This window comes from Saccostrea echinata, unplaced genomic scaffold (genome assembly GCF_033153115.1).
Source record: "Saccostrea echinata isolate AGI-Se365-2 ecotype Australia unplaced genomic scaffold, CSIRO_AGI_Sech_v1 ptg000056l, whole genome shotgun sequence".
Lineage (NCBI taxonomy): Eukaryota > Metazoa > Mollusca > Bivalvia > Ostreida > Ostreidae > Saccostrea > Saccostrea echinata.
The window spans coordinates 20,336,768-20,360,000 of NW_026889805.1; the positions used below are offsets into that span (position 1 = coordinate 20,336,768).

Here is a 23,233-nt window from a genome sequence, read left to right on the forward strand (position 1 = left end):
AAAGGAAAAAATTCTTATTGTGACTAGTTTTTACTTCTCTCTGCAGACAATGTACTTTGCCTTCCTTGGTCTGTTTTGTGTGGCTGTGTTGTGGCCAACCTGTGGGAACTTTTACCTGGACTTGACATTGTGGTTGTGGACATCCATTATACTGATAGACTTAGTTCAACGGACCTACAGAAAACATATAGTATGTCAGAAAAACCTCTGGGTTTTTATCTCACCTAAGCTGAAAGCTCAAATGAGCTTTTCTGATCACATTTTGTCTGTCCATACATCTATAAACTTGTCACATTTTTAACTTCTTCAGAACCATAGGGCCAATTTCAACCAAACTTACCACAAAGAATCCTTGGATTGGAGGTGATTCATGTTTGTTCAAGTGAAGAGCCACACCCTCTTTCAAGGGGAAATAATTAAGAATTTGAAAATTTGGTGGTATCTTTTAAAAATCTTTTTCTCAAGAACCACTGTGCAAAATAAGCTGAAACTTATATGAAGCTTTCTTTACATAGTGCAGATTCAAATTTGTACAAATCATGACCCCAGAGAGTAGGGTTGGGCCACAATGGGGGATCAAAGGAAAATATAGGGGAAAAAATTAAAAATCTTCTTATCAAGAATAACTAAGCTTTGATTAGTCATTGGTATGGAAGCATCCTCAGATAATGTAGACTCAACTTACTTAAATCAAGACCCCATTGGGTAGGGTGGGGCCACAATGGGGGATCAAAGATTAACAAAGGAAAAACCTTTAAAAATCTTCTTCTCAAGAACAACAAAGCTTGATTAGTCATATTGATACAGAAGCATCCTCAGGAAGTGTAGGTAGATTCAAATTTGTTCCAAGCATGAACATGGAACCAACAAAGTAAAGCAGGTCACAATGACCCCTTAGATAGATATGCACCATTTAGTTGTACACAGAGTATGGTGTATTCTGACAGTGCACTTTATTGTACTGTCATATAGGCAACAATTTTTTTTCTAAAGACACTTGTGTATTTTTTTAAGAGTATTGTTTGATATTTTATTGTTCCTTTTGTAGAAACACAAAGCAGTGCCTCTGCTGAAACCTTGCTGTGAGATATTTCTAATCATGGTATTCCTTGTTCTGTATCTGGTTCTGAGAATTATTCCTCACTGGTTTAATTACACTGATATCATCACCAGCAAAGTTGTCTTGAGCATAGGTCTTATCTTCTTCTTCTATCGTTTGCTGGGGATTTACCTCCCCATATCTACAACTCTAGGACCAATGCTTGTCAGAATGAATCGAATGGTACGTAATGACAAATCTTTCTCTTTTTTAATACAGTAAAGTAATATGGTCTGTAATTAAGATATTTTAGACAATTTGATTTAATTAAATTGTAAAAAATGTTTTTTGTAATACAATAAAGTGATTTGGGCTATAATTAAGATATTTGGGACACAGTGATTTAATTAAATTGTAGAAAATGTTGATGTATGGTATGTTTGATAAAGATGACTTTCTTGTTAAGTAAATTCTTAATAGATTTAACATACATGACATGAGCATATTGGTGAGGCCTAAAAATAATCTCGAGTTTCTATGGCCTGAGAAACTGAATATACTGTAGATTCCTAAATATACGCGAAGAATTAATTATCGCGAAATTATGCGAGAAGCACCACTCGCGAAATAAAATAACTCGCTTTTATTTTTATGGTACTTTAATGTATGTAAAATCTCTAGATAAATCACCCATTCATGAATTATTGTTCTGAGTCGCGATTTGACGCCCTAGGGCCATTTCGCGATATTAAGTACTTGCGTAAAATAAGGAATCTACAGTTATCTTCACCACAGTAAGTTATAACAAGAATGGGATCAATGTTTTCATACATCATTGACATACCGTAAACTTGCTTATAAGTTGGTTTTTAGGAGTTAAATTTTGGTCCAAAACTCTATGTCCAACATACAGGCGAAAAAGATTGGGGGTTTTTTCTGGATGGCGAAATGACAGCTCCAATGATTATCATTGACAGATGTCTGGACATATTATTTTGTATACGTATTTAGGTATTCTACCATGATGCACACAAGTACGTTTTTACATATTTTTTTAGCTGTATTTTTTTTAATTGTGTTTTATTTATTAATTATTCACAAACCTAATTCTTTCAATAAATTGCGATTTTCTATGAATCTATCATTTATAGGTAAAATTGAATTGCAAACCCATATTTGCAATTGCAACGTATTTGTATGTGGTACTGTCTTAAATATTTTTGATAAAAGATATGATATTAATTTGTTTAAAAAATAATTCAGAATAAAATTCTTGACTCTATATAAACTTCATTGAGAATGAAATTAATTGTTTCCCATGTCTTAGTTGTCACCACTAGCTAGACACAATGCATACATGTGATATGTACCGGCGGTACGCAAAATGTACAGTTTTTCGAGCCCAATCATCGTGTACCGGCGGGACACCAAAATTCACGGAATATTAAAATTTGTACAGTATTTTGAATTTCTCGCTAAATGCCGCCATTTTCTTCTCATTCTCGCTCGCGAGACACTGGAAAACGTCACCTGTGTTTGACACTTGACCTTCTGATAATTGTGTAGTGTACACAAACCATCGCGTGCGAAGGAGTGAACTGCCAATTGGGATAATTATCTTGCTATATGTCACAGCCTTTTAAATGTGGTAAAATACAACACAATAGGGCTGCTGGGTTCGATGTTTATATATAATATATATTCTACGATTATGGAATTTTATAACATAGAAGGAAGAGTGACCGTAATTCCTAGTCTGAAGTTCACAATTATCATGAGATAAAGTTGTGTTGGGGAGCATGGGGAGAGAGAGCGTCTTCTCTCCCCAAAGTCTTAGGTTGGAGTCTCGAGAATTAGTATTGGCGCGAATGCGCAGGGGACAGAATAAAACCAGTTTGACCACTCACACACCCGTACTCTCACTGACCACTCACCCGTATAAATGAATGAATGAATGAAAAAGGCAATGAATGAACGTAGTAAATTCCGTAGTGAGAACGGAATTCACTAGTTACTATAATGATATAATGCCTTAGATAAATGTATGAATATGATATGAATGATAATTAGTAATATTAATTGATTAATTATAATTCACCCTGTGACACTATACATGAATCTGACCCAGATCTTCGTAGGTATAAAATATACGACGTTTATTACCATGATTACGCTGAAATTTCAGAAGAATTTAAGCGATATTTTATACCGGTTTTGTACCATTTTTTGATAGGCAGTGTACAGTTTTTTCACCCAAATTCCAGTTTTTTTATGGCTCCTGTACAGTTTTGTGGTCTTTGACTTATCACATGTATGACAATGTCAAGTAAGCAATAAAGGCAAGAGACAGTATGACTAAAAACTTATTATGATAATTGCCAACGAAATCAAGAGTGGCATTTATAATCAGAAATAACAGACAACATGGCTTGGACAAAAATGTTATTTGAAACTTGGGTTTAAAACTTGAGCATTTACTTGAAATTGTCAACTGATTCTGGCAAAAAATTGTACCGACTTATAAGTGGGTCAGTGGCAAATCCTTCCGATATAAGCTTAAAAAATACAACCGACTTAAAGTCAGACCTACTTCTAGGCAAGTATATCCAGTATATTGCTTGATAATCATTTAATACACATTTGAAAGTATTGTTGTTTTACAAATGAAATATGACAGGGATTATGTTTCAGATCAAGTATGATTTTGTGGACTTTATTCGAATGTTCCTGGTATTTATGATCTCTGGTGGAGTAACTATACAAGCTATACTATACCCCAATTATCCACTGGGGATAGATCTGATCAAAAGAGTCTTAACACGCCCACTTTTCGCTATGTTCCTTACACAGATTGCAGATCTAGATGGTAAGTCTAGAAATTTATCATTTACAGACAGATACAATATTTATTTTATACTTAAATGTGTATTCCAACTATGAATGTTTTCTTCTGGTGATTATTTATTTGTATGAATGTAATCTTTTTGCTGCAGGAGATGTAAGCTGTTCACATCACTATAAAAATGTGTCGGAAGGTTTTTGCACAGCAGGTAATTTTTTTAAATTTTGAGTTTCATGCATGTAAAGTTTATAAACAGCAGTTAGTTACTTTGATTTTTATGGAAAATAAGCTCACCCAAACAAAAGGCTCATTATACCCCCTGCTTGAAAAGTGATGGGAGTGTCAGTCTTTCTATATAGCTGTCTGTCACAAAAACTTTAACCTTGGTCATAACTGTTGAATGAGAATAAATAGGGCTTTCATATTCACATGTACATTACCTGTGACAAGACCTTTCCAAATATACTATGGTTTTTGACCCCTTGACCTTGAAGTTTGATCTATTTTTCTCAAAAATTTTATCATTAAATTGGTCATAAATTTTTAATGAGAAAAGATAGAACTTTCATGTTACATAAGTGCATTACCTATGACAAGAACTTTCCAAATAAGCAAATTCAAAGAGTAATGTTGTGGTTTACCGCTTTCAGTGTCTTAGTGATTGGGATGCAATTATTTATGGCATATTGTAACTGCCTTGTTTGTGTGTCCTTCAAAGTTCTAGATCAAGGTTGTAAATTCAAAAATGAGATACCTTTCTGAAAGTGTTGTCATAAGTAATATACATGTGAAATAGGAAAGCCCTATCTTCTCTCATTTGAAAGTTATTACCAATATAAAAAAAATTATAAAGACTGTAGGTTAAACTTATAGGTCAAGGTCATGAGGTCAAAAACCAGAGTACATTTGTTAAGGTCTCAAACCGGTTATGCACATGTCAAATATATATGCCCTATCTTCTCTCATTCAAAAGTTATCAGCTATATTAAAATTTTTAAAAATTAGGTCAAACATCAAGGTCATGGGGTTAAAAATCAAAGTACATTTGGAAAGGTCTTCTTGTCACAGTAATGCACATGTCAAATATATATGCCCTATCTTCTCTCCTTCAAAAGTTATCAACAATGATAATTTTTTTAATTTTAGGTCAAACTTGAAGGTCAAGGTTAGGGGTCAAATATCAGAGCACATTCTGAAACTTCTTGTTGCAGGTAATGCACTTGTCAAATATAAATGACCTTGGTCTTGAAATATGATGTAGGTATAAAACTTAAAAAATGAGTTTTAAATCTTAAAAAAAAAGCATAAACAAAGGACCACAGTTAATCATTTTAAACTGCAAGCATCACCTTGATAAATTTATTGAAGCAAGGGCCTAATTTATAATTGATCATCGATTGGAAGGGCTGGAATTTTAGATAATCAATTTGAGATTTTACGATCAATTATAATCTGTATAATAGAGCACTTAATTACCTTGTATTGTTTTCTCACTTTTATTTCAAGAAAAAGCTTTTGTTGTCAATATATATCTTCCATATAAATCTTCCAAGTGTTGTCATTTTCAATTTTAACATACTAAAATCGGGTTCAATATGAAAAGCTGGTTTTCTTACAGATACGTACAAATACGCTTGAATTTCTAAAAACAGATTATAAGATTGTAATGATATTTGAACTAACTGCTTGTATTATAAAATTTGGTTATCAGTGTTTGGGGAAAAAAGATCACTTTTCATTACGTACGGAATCACATGGATTTGCAATATTAACTGTCTAATAAACAGTTAAAAATGTAATTCCATATTTTAGGTGATCATGTTGATCAAAACTCTTTCAACACAAAAACACCAGGTCAAATATCTTAATCATCCAAAAATTTGTATTACTGAAATTGATAATCAAACCACATACTGTCAGCGCTCGACATTAACGCTTGTCCGCTTGTCCGGTACCAGTGAAAAAAAAATACGGACAAGTGAATATTGCTGGGCACTTGTCCGATTGGACAAGTGCATTTTTATGTAAAGAAGTCTCTAAATATTTAAAAGATCGACTGTTGAAAGTTTGCCGGTACTTTAAGACGGAAACAGTACATAAAAAACGAACTTTGATCCCGATATAGATCGCTATGTAATTGAGTACACTCGATTGGGATCGAAGTTCACTAATTGCAAACTACTGCAAAGGCATGGAACTGACGAAGTTTTATGTTGACAGCATTGATGTTGTCAGGACAGAAAGTCTAGATAAAATTTTGTTTTATGTGTTTGTTGTATTTGTTAATAACATCATGCAAATGTAATGGACTTTATTTTTAGTTTTTCAGTTAACAGTATTAGAACTTTATTGAAAAATTTTCGGACAAGTGAAGTTGAAGTTCGGACAAGTAAATGTCTGTTCACTTTTCCGAATGGACAAGTAGGGAAAAAAGTTAATGTGGAGCCCTGACTGTAATTAGAATTTTAATCTGTATAATACACTTCTACTTGCATTATCATGAAATTATTAGGCTTCTATAATTTATATAAAATTTAGTGCCTATTTTATACAAACAGTTACCGATTTGATTATTGGCCAATCATCAGTTGATTAGAGTCAACCAATGCTGCTGATTAATCGATTCTGATTTTCAACCAATTTGACAACACTATGGTATATACACTTCTGCAAGACAACAGGGCTAAAATTTGCAAACATAACCTAAGTCTCATTATACATGTACTGTTGATTAAAATTACTGCAGTCATGGTATTTGAGTTGGTGGCAGGTTTTATTTATCTACACATTTCTTTATAAGTAATGATTCAGGTGAGCAATTTGGCCCATGGGCCTCGTGATATGTTTTGATCTCATTGAAATACTAGTCCTTTTGATAAACATATTGAAACAGACTCAGAACCTGCAAAGGAGATTCCCTGCATCTTTGTAGGACATTCATAAATCTGATTCAGAGGAATCCAATTACAGTCAGTTTCTACAGTAAATACTTCAGTATCCTATTAGTTTAGTGCATACAGCAAAAGCAAGTATAAAATAACTTTATGCTAGTCTGTAAGCTAAAAATAAATGTTTCTTTTATTTGTTTCAGATGTAAATTTCAGAGGATCCCATTATGCTAATCCAGGTAATGCAAGAACTTTATACCCATAAAAGAGATATAAAGAAAATATATCTATACTGGAACTTAAAAACTATAAACAGGTAAACTTCAGTATCTCAACATCTGCAGGACAATCAGAAAATATCGAGATATCAGGGGTGTTGAGATATATCAAGGTTGAGACTTGACGTCCAAGATTTCACCGCATTGCAAAACAAAGACTAGTTATTTATGTACATGAATTAAATCGTTGGTATACCTCTAATTTCAGGAAATCATTTATTTGTTTATCACAAAATCCAAGAAGTTATGTATATAAAATCTAAGAAGTTATCCCCCCCCCCCCCCCCCCAAAAAATATCTTATTTGATTTCTCTCCATATTGAAAATTTTCTAAATTTGCTGAGCATTTTCCATCCGACTTTGTGTGCTTTTTGTCAGAATATAATATAAAATGTGCTGCATAAACTTTGAACCATACAAAGTTGGCACCAAAAGATACAAAATAAATAAATGCATATTTTTTTCTTATTTTATTTGAGAAAAAATCTGACATTAAAGAACAATTTCAAAGATTTTGTGTACTTGAACCAACAAAATCATGATACATATGCATGAATCACAGCTGATTCAATTAATCGTGTTGTTCTATGGATTGTTAGCTGTTTAATGTATTTGCCATAAAATATCATTAATCGTTTAATTTCTCACATGATATATAAGAATTAATTAAAAATGATTTCAATGTGTTTATTATTCATGTGATTTAGTAGCCTTTTTCAAATTAAATTTATGATAGATTTCAGTATAAATAAACGTCATTTACACAGAATCACGGATTTATCAATGATTTTACCCAAGCTTTTAAGAAATAACATTCATAGACGACTAATGATGCTTGGGATTCACTAACAAACAAAGTCGATAGAATAAATCAGTAGTGTGCAGTCAAAACAGAGGTTTGAACGGTGTGAATTTTCTGTGATGCTGAGGTACACTGAATCGTTCATGTGTGACGAGCGATCATTCGACAAACAGGTTTAGTAGAGCAGAAAATTGCTCAATGCCGACATATACAAGGTAAACTTTGCTATTTGGACCTTGAATATATGTTGAGATAAGCAGGGTTACAATATTTCCCAAGTTTTTGCAAATCATTTATATAGAAAATACTGCCGGACCACGGACATCAACATATCCCAAGTTGTTGATGTATCCAATGTTGAGATACTGAAGTTTACCTGTAGCTTTTACGGATGAAGAAAAGGACTGTATCGAAAGTAGTTTTCACAGGAGTGTCAGATAATGCTTTGCTTTGTTCTTGAGTCTTATTTGCCATATGTATTAGTTGAAGTATAAGATGTAAAGTAAATTGTAAAATAGATGGGCCAGAAGTAATATTTTTGTATGTTTTAATTGCAGAAGCTGTAATAGTTCCCATTCAGAAATGCCCATATTCCAGTTTGTTTGGTTACCTTATTACTATACAGTATCTGCTGATCTGTAAACTGGTTCTTGTCACACTGCTGTTTGCCATGTTTGCGTAAGTTAATTGTTGGGGCTGTAAGGATATCAGTAGGGCCACTAGCCTCTGTAAAATTAGGGCAAGGGAGTAAGAATTTAAGGGAGCAACAATTAGAGATTATCATCATTCACACTTTATTGTTTCCCTCTAGGGTAGAGAGAGGGTAGAGAGAGCATATACTGTAAGACTCATAGAGCATGTGGCCCTGTTAGTACACTAGAGGGCTCATATAACATGTGGCCCTGTTAGTACACTAGAGGGCTCTTATAACGTGTGGCCCTGTTAGTACACTAGAGGGCTCTTATAACGTGTGGCCCTGTTAGTACAATAGAGGGCTCTTATAACGTGTGGCCCTGTTAGTACACTAGAGGGCTCTTATAACGTGTGGCCCTGTTAGTACACTAGAGGGCTCATATAACGTGTGGCCCTGTTATTACACTAGAGGGCTCATATAACGTGTGGCCCTGTTAGTACCCTGTTAGTACACTAGAGGGCTCATATAACGTGTGGCCCTGTTAGTACACTAGAGGGCTCATATAACGTGTGGCCCTGTTAGTACACTAGAGGGCTCATATAACATGTGGCCCTGTAAGTACACTAGAGGGCTCATATAACATGTGGCCCTCTTAGTACACTAGAGGGCTCATATAACATGTGGCCCTCTTAGTACACCAAAGATTTCATAGAGCATGTGGCCTTTTTAGTACACTAAAGGATTTATAGAGCATGTAGCCCTGTTAGTACACTGTAGGATTCATAGAGCATGTGCTCCTATTAGTACACTAGAAGGCTCGTAGTAATAGAGCATTTGCCCCTGTTAGTACACTAGGACTTGTAGAGGATATGCCCCTGTCAGTACACTTTTGAGCTCCCTATTAGTACAATAATGGGTCTAAAGAGCATGTGGTCCTATCAGTACTCTAATGGACTCATAGAGCATGTGCCCCTCTTAGTACACTAAAGGACTAGTAGAGCATGTGGTTTGTTCCCGTTTTGCACACATTTGAATTTCAGGTATTGAAAAAATGTGTGCAAAACGGGAATTTGTCCAGGTAAGATAATTACTTAATTGCTATAGTCTATATCATAGTTGTGAATTTGGAGAAAGAGAATCTACAGAAAGAATAAGATTCCGAAGAAAAATGATTAAATTTTGCATATGATATTTTGATTTATTAAGAAAAAAAACTATATTAAAACATTAAAAACATCAAAGTATAAAAAAATTATTAGTCAAAACTAAAATTATATTCATATGATTCTCTCTCTCTCTCTCTCTCTCTCTCTCTCTCTCTCTCTCTCTCTCGCTCTCTCTCTCTCTATTATAATCAAGATTGAATTCATGTACTCATTCATTTTATCTTTATGAAATAATAATAATAATTAAAAAGAACAGGTGGAACTGTGATACACATGTAAGGATATTTGTCGAAACTATCAACTTCATTTGGGTTGGACAAGTTAAATTTTCAAAATTTATTCTTTTAAATGTATGTTATAATGCATTGGTAAAATACAGGTAATTCCAGGTAAATCCCAAACGGAGATCAGACTATAATTGCTATCAAAACATATTTCACCCCTATTGTTCTATACCTAATTATCAAATGTGTGCAAAACGGGAACACACCGAGCATGTGCCCCTTTTAGTACACTAGAGGGCGCATAGAGCATATGGCCTAATAAGAACACAGTAGGGCTTATAGAGCATGTGGCCCTATTTGTACATTGTAGGGCTCAAATTTGCTAGCTATTGATTTGCATATTAAATCTAACTTAGGGTTTGGCATGTTTAATTGAAACCTGGATGTCATTCAGTAAGCAAAAATAATTGAAACTCGATTTTTTTTTTTTTAAACCATAGTTTGATATTCTTGCAATTAGAACACAAGACGGTAGAGAACAAGGATGCAGACTGTCCACCAGTATGAGTTACTGACATATACAAAAATTAAGCAACTTTGAATAGAAATTATCAATTCAAAACAAACTTCAGTAGAGATTTCTAAGCAACCTTGAATAAGGATTATCAATTCAAAACAAACTTTTGTAAAGATTTCTGTATCTTGCAAAACAATTGTTTCCGAGCATTTCGTACCATAAAATAGTCATCCATTCATTCATTCATTCATTTATTCTCTCAAAAACCATATGAATGGTACAAGAGGTACATATATATACATATTTACAATAATTATGGACAAGAAAGATTACAGGAGGACAGACTGTGTCAAAAATTTTGGTGATAAATATACACAATTTTCTTAAGAATGATGGATCAGTATTTGTCATTAAATTACAGACTGAAGTGCTTGAAAGTTAAGTTATTTCTTAATCACAATCCTTCAAAACAGCACTCCAAAAATTTGACACTCTCCATGTTTTAAATGTATAGTAATATCAGAAAACTTCAGCATATTTTGTCAGCACATAAAAATTCATTCTAGTGCAAAAAATGCAAGAAAATCATGTCATATTATTATGTGAACTTATTGGGATTAAGTGTCTTGTAACCTAGTATGTTTCTCTGTTCTAATGGCAGGGAAGGGCATAGCATAGAAATATTATGTATTCATAAGTCATCTGAATTATTTAGCAACTTTTTCCTTAAAAATCAGTTTACGTTTTTAGTAGGGATGTCACCTAGTTAACTGGGTACTCAATCGAACGTCTGAGTATCAAATGCTAAAATCAGTACTCTGTTACTCAGATGTATATTTTTTTTCATATTTCATAGTGCATATATTTATTAAAAACTTATCAAAAATGTGATTTAAATATGTATTGTCCATGTCAAAACAATAAGTAGTGACACCTACACCAGTTAAAACCAGTTATCGCCTGTGGCCTACAGTAATTACTGTGACCAATCATTGGACACCGTACGAAGCTATTCTCACCTCTTGTGACCCTAATTTTTGTATGGCTTTAATTATTTTTTTTAATGAACATTGTTCAGTTATGATCTATTAATTATCCTTAGATTATTTAATTAGCATACGGTAGCAAAACCAAACATACATAGAAATACCGCTACCAATTCAAAAGTGAAGAAATATTTAAGAATAACTTAAGATTAAAAAAATGTTAAAAGTCAGCTGTGCATAGTAAATTTAGCGTATACAGGGGGAATCAACTATATATTTAAGGAATCACTGTCCAGTTTGTTGGGTATTCCAAGGCATCAATACGGGCAGTTGGAAACCTGGGATTATTTATGCAAAACAGATGAAGTTGTAAATATCGAGAAATCAACATACTTAACTTTCAGAGTTAAGAGAAAACATTTGGGAATGTAAATAATATATGAATCCCGATCATGACAACGTCCATTCCCAAAGATATTCTCTTTCGCTAGTCTTATCATTTAAACAATAAAATGCTGTCTTTGGTTGTTAGTACGGGAATTAATGTTGCAGCTGTTGCGGAAAAATGTCTTTCGTTTGATACATAAATTTAGTACAAAAACATTTTTGTTGGGCTCTATGTATATTCATGTTTATAATGCATTATAAACGAAAGAAAATATCGATGGGGTAAACAGGTCTCAATAAAATCAACAAACTTTTACATGCATACACACTTTTTCCGAGTACCCTTTCCGAGTACCCTGGTACTTGATCAAAAAATTGTTCGAGTAATAGAGTATCAGATAATGACCGATTTGACATCCCAAATTTTTAGTGTGTAATAATTTTAAAATGCAAAGAAACTCTTACCTCCAATGAATTGTTTAAGTCATATTTAATTTTAGCTAATAATGCCAAAATTCAATCCTCACTAAAAACTCTGCTTATGCAGTATTTTCCATGTTGTATTAGCATTACTCAATATTTTAAATATGTGATGTTGCTGCACTTGGATCAGTCTTAGAAAAATACTTCAACATCATGTTGACGTCACTGACATTTTGATAAACAGTAAACAGAAGTCAAAATATGAAATTCAGTATGTTGTAATCATTACCAAGGATTTTCCCTATTTCAGAAACAACGACATTTACATTACATAGCTGTTTATCATTTCATGTTCCATTCATAATTTAAGAATGCTTAAATTTTTTGATATTTGATAAAACATCATAACTTCTATAAAGCAAATTTTTACAATGAAGTATCCATCTTTCCACCAGAGGTGATGATCAGATAGCAGGTAAAAGTGGCTAGTGTTTGGAACAAAATACTTATCATCTACCAGGCAGCTTCACAATTTTGTCCTTCATTTTCACTTAGCATATGATAATACAGTTAAACACGGCTATAGTACATGTACTTATATATGAATTCATAATTATAATCATAATGCTTACAGCAAAATTATTTTCATTCCCTTTAGATTTAAAACTGCTTGAACTTAATGGCTGTAATGAATTATGTTTACAACAAATCAAAATTGTTTTTCCCTGGCACTACAACTGTGTTTTACTGTAGCTTGAAATCACCTACTTACCAAATATTGAAGGTTACAGGTCCCATGGTACCAAAGAAAATAACCAGTATTCTGTGCATGTTTCCTAAACATTTGTTTTTATTAACAGATGTCATAATATTGTTAATATTTTGTTTATGATTGTAATCAGAGACAAACTATAGGTGCTTCAGTATTGTTTTTTATACCAGTAATTTTGTATATATGCATTATGAAGAATTTTCACAAAGCACAAGAAAGATCGAATTTTAGTTCTTTGAACAGATATTATTTTATTATTTACCATATCCATTAATGTCTTCAGAAGCAAATGAGCCTTATCTTTGATTTGTGACACATTTACTCTGAATTTTAATTGAAGAAATGTTTCATCCTTTTCTTCTTGCTACAGGCTAACCATCACCAAAGTTGATAATGAGGCCAGTGAGATATGGAAGTTTCAGAGGTATGCCCTGATTGTTGACTTTGAGGAGCGACTTAATCTTCCCCCTCCTTTAGTCATCATTAGTTACATCTGTATACTTGTAAAGAAGATCTACAACAAAATAATGGGCTGTAAAAGAAACTGTAGCAATATCTGCTGTTGTAGAAAGAAAACCAAGGTATGTCTCGATCCTCAAGAAAAGCAGTGATATTGTAAAACTGTAGAATTTAGTGAATGTTGTTCATTTTTTGCCAATTTTATGATTAGTTAAAAATTCAAAGAAATTTTTACAAAAAATTTATGATAGACTACATTTTTAACTCATAAAAGTGGTGGAATTTTTTTTTTCCAAAAACATTCTTAAACTTGTCAGTAGATGAAACTTTGTTTGATAAAAGTTAAGGGTTCCCCAGGCAAGTTCACTCTGTGGTGAAGATTCAAGTTGTTCAAGTTATACCTCAGGAGGCCATGATGGAGATGCAATAAGGGATCAAAGATTTACATAAAAATAAATGTGGAGGATAAATTTTTACACAAGAATTTATAGGAATTGATTTTTTTTTTTTAATTTTGAGACGAGCAGGGCCAAGGTAACATAGAAGGTGATCATGACCCATAGGCCTTTTGTTTACATTATGTTTCAGGAGACATTAATTAATTTTTTTCCATCATATTACATTAAAACTTAATTAATACGAATGAATATGCATATAGCAAAATTACGAATGATATACATGTAGCAAAGTTTTTGGGATCCCCAGCAAATTTTTTAACAATTCCTTGTAAAATTTTAATTTTATTCTCTATTTTCTTTTCCCCTTATTTCTTTGCAGATTTTTCGATTACTTTCGGTTAAAAAAAATCTCCCAAATTTTGTTTATTTTTAATCTAAAATACATTTGATTTTAGTTTATTATTTTACTACTTTTTTCTAATAGAAGAATGTATTTCACATTTAAAAATCAGAATGTAAAGTTTTTTATTTAAAATTTATTTTTCTGTTTAGTGTACACCAGCAAGCAATACAGTAAGTGAAGGAAAAATAAATGTAATAATGTATAAATTGTAAATTTTTAACTGTAAAAAATGTGATTTTGTAATGTATTTACATATACAAAGTGACCTTTGGTATCTCAACATTGGATATATGTTGTCCGCATGAAGTGGATAAGTTAACATGTGGTCCTGTAGTATATACTGCAACTAAAACACAGGAATAGTGCCATCAGTAATCTACAGTACATTCCATCCATCTCTATGTAATTTGTCAAGTCCTAAAGAAAAATGTCAACATTGTTATAATTTTTAGGTCTGTTTAAAACAACTCTTAAATAAATGGTCATTCATCAGCAGCATGAGCAAAGATAATACCATGTTCTTGTTCTTGTTGGTAGAGTACATCAAAAAAAAATTTTATTAACCATTTTTCCCAAAGTTTAAAATATTATTGCTGGTTGAATGTTTGCTGACAATGAGTGATACAGGAACAAATTTAACAAAAGCATTGCCTAGTGATGCATTCCTTAAAATAAGAATTATTTAAAGATCATTGCAAAATAATGGAAGTCTTTTGTCCATTCTTAAACTTAAAAACAAAAAATGAAACAAATAAAAAAACTTCTTACATAGGCTGTCATTACTTACAGTTACATGCATGCAGCTGCAAGTTGCACAATTCACACAGAAGCAAGTTATTTGGAAACAAAATGATGATATTGTTTGTAATTGAAGCTTTTAAAATGTCGCTTTCACTTTTAAGAATTATGTTTCATAGCAGATCAAATTCAAGTTGTAATGACACTTTGATATTGTGAGAGATATTATCAAATTATATGATTACTCAATGCTTGCTAACACTCCAAACTTGCTCTTTCAATAATTACATGGAATTCATTTAAGGAATGAATTTAATAGCTACCCAAGTTATACTGTATAACCTGGGTTGGGGCATTTTATGCTTTATAAACTGCAAAGCAGTTTATAAAAAAGCGTAAACTGTTCCAACCCAGGTTATACCAGTATAACTTGGGTAGCTATTAAATTCATTCCTTATAATTTAATTTTCCATCATTAAGTGTAAAAAAGACATTTTTCCATCAAAAATGTCTTCAAATTGTACATATTTTAAATGTAATGTCAAGCGGATTGATACATTTTTGACGCAAGTCATTGTGACGTAGGCAACCCAGGTTATACGAGATATTCTAATTTTTTTTATCCAATCAAAGGACACATTACAACCAAAATTAAATTATTCAAATATATTGTCTGTTCAAAACTATTAATTATAAGTGAATTTTGAAAGCTTCTGATATGAAGAAAGAAATTTTAAAATGATTTTTTTTTTTGTATAATTAATATAATAATTATCATGAGAAATTGCTAAAAAAGACAAATTTTACATTGTAAATGATTATTCAATATAAAAAAAATAATCAAATGTTGAACATGTATTTTGAAATAAAATTTTAGACATTGAGTTTCACCATTTTTAGAAGTCCCACTGATTTTGAGATACCAAGGTTTGAACATTGTTTTTAAGACACAATTCCTATTTTGAGTACAGATTGTTTTTCAATTTCACTGTTGTCTTACCAGTGAATTTAAAACGTCTCTGTGTGTTCTGTGGGTTATAACTCAAATTAAGATATATTTTTTCTTATAAGCTTGTACATATCTGTTTTTCACTATGTAAATCCCTTTTATAAGTGAATCTTTAGCCCTCCTAGAAAAAAATCTAATGGTTTGATACATTGGTAATTGTCTATCTATTTATTGAGCTGTCTGTTCATCTGTCTGTAAACAACTTAGAATGTTACTTTGGACTCCTACACCCATACCAGTATTGTGTATGTTTTCTTTCAATGAAAAGGATGAATGCTTTTGAGAGTAATCTTATATGGAAATGATAAGGAGAAGCAGATTTGAGACTTTGAAATAGTTATTTCCTTCAGTGGATTGGGGTGTTGCCCCTGTAAACCCATGAAGGGGCTTAAGACAACCTTTAGCCTTTTCCAACCAAAATTTATCACTGCATTTAGTTTATCATGCTGTTCTTTCTATATTATTTGATTTTTTTAATTCATTTTTTTTTTATGTTTCACTTAGAGAAAAGGAAATTAGAAATGTTTTAAATTCAAGTGCATCATATTTCATTATTGTATATAGGAATCCAAACCAGTAGAGCTGCAGTATCATCAGCAGGGCTCAGCATTAAGACACGTCTGACCAACTCAGACTTGTAATTATAAAAGTTTCGACCATTTATTTTGCTTCAAGGTAGCTCAACAGGTCATGTTAAAATATCTCCAAGTTAAAATGAGACAAAACAATTTTTTAAGGATTTCTGTTTAAGGAGGCTGGGGGGTCAACAAATTATCCATCAAATATAACTTATTTTTTTTAGATATGATATCTTGAGCTGTTAACTATCATTTGGTAAAGAAACATTTCATACATTTTAGTTTTAAAATTTGATCATTTTTGTATATCTCTATATGGAGCTCTTCTTCTAAAGGAGATCAATATAGTCTGAAAATGGCCATAACCCCCCAGCCCTCTTAATCAATGTGTTAGATGAGGTTTCCCTTTCATTTTTCAATCCCGATAAAAAATGAAAATAATCATGAAAAGATTTGTTTTGGAAAAATACTTGTTTTATTGTATTATTAATAACAGTTTACCTATAATGTGAAATTTATTAACACACCTTATTAGTATAATTTTATTTGATTTTATCGTAAATGCTAACTCTTCCTAGAGTCATCCTTCCTGATAGGTCATTTTATTTGTGACATTTTTGCATGATATATATTTTAATTGAACCAGGTCTGGAACTAAATTAAATTGAAATACAATACATCTAACTTTCTGGTATTTTGCATTAACTCTATAAAAATAAGTTTATTCAATTTTTTTTTTTTTTAATTTTTTTTTTTGCACCTCACAGAAAAATACCAACTTGCTTTATTTGTTTACATTCGTAATTCAAGTATACTTTTTTCATGTTGCTTTTCTAGTAATTTTGTGTCATTCAATAGATCAGGTTTAGTGAAGATCTGGTCAGGTCTAGTTAAATTTTCAGGTAGTAGTCCGACTGGTCTAGTATGGTTTAATGTTGAGCCCTGATCAGAGACATGTAATAGGTGAATGTGAACAACTTCCAGCATTATCATTGTCTTGTGATGTTTTTACCGATTTTGTCTTGCTGTAGATGCATGTTCTTCTGTAGGATGAAAATCTAATGAAATATTTTTTTTTATTTCTGGATAAAAATTGTTGCAATAAGTCTTCTTTCATTGCATTAGTGAGTACTGTTTCAGCTCTCATGAGCCACCAGCTTAATTGAGTTTTTGCGATGGAAGTTTTTTTCTATGTTAGTTGTGTGTATGAATGTATATCTCGAGTAAAAATTGTACATTTTTGTCCTTAGTACCACTTGACCATTTTTAGCTTATTGCAAGTTGCAACAAAGTATTCTTGGTGAAGGGGATTCAAGATTCAAGTGAAAGGGTTAAATGAAGGATGGCACACTTCTCAAAGGAGATGATAAAGAAATAATCTTGGGTGCTGCATCTGACCTATATTCTCTGGATGAGTTACCAGGTTTTAATTTTCAGAGCATTCCAAAGTAAATATAACACCTAACTGAACTGAACTTGCTTGGATGATCCATTTAGGGGTGCACACTACTGGACTGGCTTTAGATGCTGCACCTGACCTACATTTTCCAGATGAGTGACCTCATTAAATTTTGTTTGTGAGCAATCTATTCCCAAGTAACTATAAGCCCAACCTGGATCACTTGAAGATATGATGCATGTATGGTTGCTCTTTATAAGTCATGTTTCAGATGCTGGGTCTGGCTTACATTTTTAGCTCACCTCAACAAAGTTGGGGGAGCTTATGTAATACCCTCGGCGTTGGCATCCCAGGTTAAAGTTTTTGGAGCAGATTTCTTTTCAAGTACTTCTATGCCCTATATTAATCAGAGATGCATGGAGGATGCTTCTAGTGTGCTTCATTGTACCAGTCAAGGTTTCAGATGCTGCAATTTCAGCTAAAGAATGACCAGGTTAATGTTTTTGGAGCAGGTTAAAGTTTTTGGAGCAGGTCTCATTCCCAAGTAACTACCGGTATAAGCCCTACCTGGACCAAACTTGCATTGATGATGCATCTAGGGATGCACACTACCACACTTGCTTCAGATGCTGGATCTGACGTACATTTTCCAGATGAGTGACCAGGCTAAAGTTTTTGGAGCAGATCTCATTTCCAAGTAACTATAAGCCCTATATTGACCAAACTTGCATGGATGATACATCTAAGGATGCACACTACTGGACTTGCTTTGGATGCTGGATCTGACCTACATTTTCCAGATGAGTGACCAGGTTAAAGTTTTTGGAGCAGATCTCATTTCCAAGTAACTAGAAGGCCTATCTGAACCAAACTTGCATGGATGATGCATCAAGGGACAAACACTCTCAAACTTGCTTCAGATGCTGGATTTGACTTACATTTTCTGGATGAGCGACTAGTCTAAAGTTTGTAGATAAGTCCATTCCCAAGTAATTGCAAGCCCTATCAGACCAAAATTGCATAAATGTTGCATCTAGGGATACACACTCCTAGATTATTAGTTTAGTGTGGGACTTTGCCTTACTTAAAGACAACATTTGTGAGGTGAGCTCTGTAATCTCTGATTACCTATGTTTTTAGATGATTGAACAGGTTAAAGTTTTTGGGGCAGGTCCGTTCATAAGTAACTATAAGCTCTACTCTGAGCAGACTTGCTAAATTAACACCACCAGGACTTATGGTATATATGGAAACTGTGTTGTGATGAGGTTTAATTTTTTGGAGCAGTTCCATTATCAAACAACTATAAGCCAAACTTACGTAAATGATGCATCTAGGGATGAACAGCCCTGCTTCAGATGCTACATCTGACCTTTATGTATCAGATGAGTAACCAGCCTAAAGTTTTTGAAGCAGGTTCTTTCTAAGTAATTGTAAGCCCTAGCTAGACCAAACTTGCATGATTCATCTAGAGATAGATACTTACTGCCTTGCTTAAGGTGTTGCAGGTGATGGGTATTTTTAGTTGTTTATTGAAGGGCTTGTAATGATGATCTTACATACTAGTATAATTAATGGTTCTTACAGAACATTTATTTGGTATGAGACTTTGCCTTTTTTCATAGATAAAATTTGTTGAGATGAACTTTGTAATCTTTAATTACCATTCTTTAAGTGATAAGCTTTTAGAAAATAATAAGCTTGTAAACCAGACCAGTTTTTTCAGACTTTAGCAAAGCTATTAGCAGGTCATTTTTATTGCATTTTAATTAAAATATATTAAATTAATGCATGATTTTGAGCCTTATGTATATGAAATAGTCATAGCATAGTTGGACTTTGTAGGCTGATGAAGAGATGAGTCACAAAGTACAGAAGAACCGAAGATCAGAAGACTATAACTACTGGAAGAAATGTTCCATTGAGTTTCTGCGGACCCAAGAACTCAAGGAGAAAAAGGAGAAAATGGCAGCACTACATGCTGAAATGTATGCATTTCTTGGTTGTATGATGAAAATATATTTTTTCCATTATGGTTATATTACATTGTTTCCCCTTTCCTGCAAAAGGATTCCAGTTTTTCTCTTTGACAATTAGTGAGCATTTGACTGGCTCTTGTGACAACATAAGGCCTAAGAAAAAAAAATCTTTACCTTTACCTTACTTTTTTGTGCCAACACAAGTATTTTTATTTGGAACCTATATATCTATCCCAATATAGTTTCTGATCAGGTAGCTAATAGATATCAAATTTTAGTTATCTTAGTCAAAGAATAAGTGACCTTTCATTATGGTAATAAAAATTTGCCCTTCCTGTGTAAACATCAAATATAAAATGTGCATTTTCAAGTGTAAAAGCTCTCACAACTGTGAATCTGAAGTCTAAAGAGTGACAATAAGAAAAGTCTAGAATGGAAAAATTGACATGCATAAATCAGAGTCACCACATATTGATGACAATTAACATTACTCATTGTAATCCTTTATCATTATGTAGAATCACCAACCTACAGGAAGACATGAGATTACAGAAAAAGAACATGAAAAGAATAAGTGACAGAATTGTGGAGCTGGAGAGAACTCTGGGAACCAGCAGGATGTACCTAGAAAATATCTACCACAAACTAGATAAACAAGGTAGGATATACCAAAGAAAATATCTACCACAAACTAGATAAACATGTAGGATATACCAAAATAAATATCTACCACAAACTAGATAAACAAGTTATGATATACCAAAGAAAATATCTACCACAAACTAGATAAACAAGGTAAGATATATCAAAGAAAATAACTACCACAAACTAGATAAACAAGGTAGGATATACCAAAATAAATATCTACCACAAACTAGATAAACAAGGTAGGATATACCAAAATAAATATCTACCACAAACTTGATAAACAAGGTAGGATATACCAAAATAAATATCTACCACAAACTTAATAAACAAGTAAGGATATACCAAAGAAAATATCTACCACAAACTAGGTAAGGTAGGATATACCAAAGAAAATATCTACCACAAACTAGATAAACAAGGTAAGATATATCAAAGAAAAAAACTACCACAAACTAGATAAACAAGGTAGGATATACCAAAATAAAAATCTACCACAAACTAGATAAACAAGGTAGGATATACCAAAATAAATATCTACCACAAACTTGATAAACAAGGTAGGATATACCAAAAAAAATATCTACCACAAACTAAATAAACAAGGTAGGATATACCAAAGAAAATATCTACCACAAACTAGATAAACAAGGTAGGATATATCAAACAAAATTTCTACCACAAACTAGATAAACAAGGTAGGATATAGAAGAAAATATCTACCACAAACTAGATAAACAAGGTAAGATAGAAGAAAATATCTACCACAAACTAGATAAACAAGATAGAATATAAAAGAAAATATCTACCACAAACTAGATAAACAAGGTAGGATATAGAAGAAAATAACTACCACAAACTAGATGAACAAGGTAAGATATATCAAAGAAAATATCTACCACAAACTAGATAAACAAGGTAGGATATATCAAAATAAATATCTACCACAAACTTGATAAACAAGGTAGGATATAGAAGAAAATATCTACCACAAACTAGATACACAAGGTAAGATATATCAAAGAAAAAAACTACCACAAACTAGATAAACAAGGTAGGATATACCAAAATAAATATCTACCACAGACTAGATAAACAAGGTAGGATATAGAAGGAAATATCTACCACAAACTAGATAAACAAGGTAAGATAGAAGAAAATATCTACCACAAACTAGATAAACAAGGTTAGATATATCAAAGAAAATATCTACCACAAACTAGATAAACAAGGTAGGATATAGAAGAAAATGACTACCACAAACTAGATAAACAAGGTAAGATATATCAAAGAAAATATCTACCACAAACTAGATAAACAAGGTAGGATATATCAAAATGAATATCTACCACAAACTTGATAAACAAGGTAGGATATAGAAGAAAATATCTACCACAAACTAGATACAAAAGGTAAGATATATCAAAGAAAAAAACTACCACAAACTAGATAAACAAGGTAGGATATACCAAAATAAATATCTACCACAAACTACATAAACAAGGTAAGATATATCAAAGAAAAAAACTACCATAAACTAGACAAACAAGGTAGGATATACCAAAATAAATATCTACCACAAACTAGATAAACAAGGTAGGATAATACCAAAATAAATATCTACCACAAACTTGATAAATCAAGGTAGGATATACCAAAATAAATATCTACCACAAACTAGATAAACAAGGTAGGATATACCAAAGAAAATATCTACCACAAACTAGATAAACAAGGTAGGATATATCAAAATAAATATCTACCACGAACTTGATAAACAAGGTAGGATATACCAAAATAAATATCTGCCATAAACTAGATAAACAAGGTAGGATATAGAAGAAAATATCTACCACAAACTAGATAAACAAGGTAAGATATATCAAAGGAAAAAACTACCACAAACTAGATAAACAAGGTAGGATATACCAAAATAAATATCTACCACAAACTAGATAAACAAGGTAGGATATACCAAAATAAATATCTACAGCAAACTTGATAAACAAGGTAGGATATACCAAAATAAATATCTACCACAAACTTAATAAACAAGTAAGGATATACCAAAGAAAATATCTACCACAAACTAGATAAACAAGGTAGGATATACCAAAGAAAATATCTACCACAAACTAGATAAACAAGGTAGGATATACCAAACAAAATATCTACCACAAACTTGATAAACAAGGTGAGATATATCGAACAAAATATCTACCATAAACAAGATAAAGAAGGTAGGATATTTCAATGAAAATATCTACCACAATCTAGATAAACAGGATAGGATATACCAAAGAAAATATGTACCCCAAACAAGGGCTGTGTAATGATATCGAAATTCCGGTATTTGCCATTCATTGACAAAAAATATATTGTGATACATTTTCTTAGTAACGATATACCGGCAAAATGCTAAGGCTTGGAATTTCTAAAGTAAAATATGAAATTTAAGATGTCAGAAATGTTTTCAATTGTGCCAAACAGTAAGGTTCCTGTTGTGTGGTTGCATTTCATTGCAAAATTTAAGTGAAATATCACAGTATATCACAATACGAAATTCCCAGCTGATACCCAGCCTTACCACAAACTAGATAAACAACATAAGATATCAAAGAAAATATCTACCACAAACTAGATAAACAAGGTCGGATATTAAAGGAA

At 32.3% G+C, this 23,233-nt stretch overlaps 1 protein-coding gene across 1 annotated transcript in view; it reads left to right on the forward strand.

Annotated features, from left to right (window-relative positions):
- Positions 1 to 23,233, forward strand: part of LOC133173070 (transient receptor potential cation channel subfamily M member 1-like) — an 88,678-nt gene that overhangs the window by 57,940 nt on the left and 7,505 nt on the right. The window contains exons 18-26 of the mRNA XM_061307987.1: positions 47 to 190; positions 1,049 to 1,282; positions 3,731 to 3,905; positions 4,033 to 4,089; positions 6,973 to 7,008; positions 8,407 to 8,527; positions 13,329 to 13,539; positions 19,788 to 19,930; positions 20,440 to 20,579. Coding sequence (XP_061163971.1) covers positions 47 to 190; positions 1,049 to 1,282; positions 3,731 to 3,905; positions 4,033 to 4,089; positions 6,973 to 7,008; positions 8,407 to 8,527; positions 13,329 to 13,539; positions 19,788 to 19,930; positions 20,440 to 20,579 — 1,261 coding nt within the window. The remainder of the gene's footprint in view (positions 1 to 46; positions 191 to 1,048; positions 1,283 to 3,730; positions 3,906 to 4,032; positions 4,090 to 6,972; positions 7,009 to 8,406; positions 8,528 to 13,328; positions 13,540 to 19,787; positions 19,931 to 20,439; positions 20,580 to 23,233) is intronic.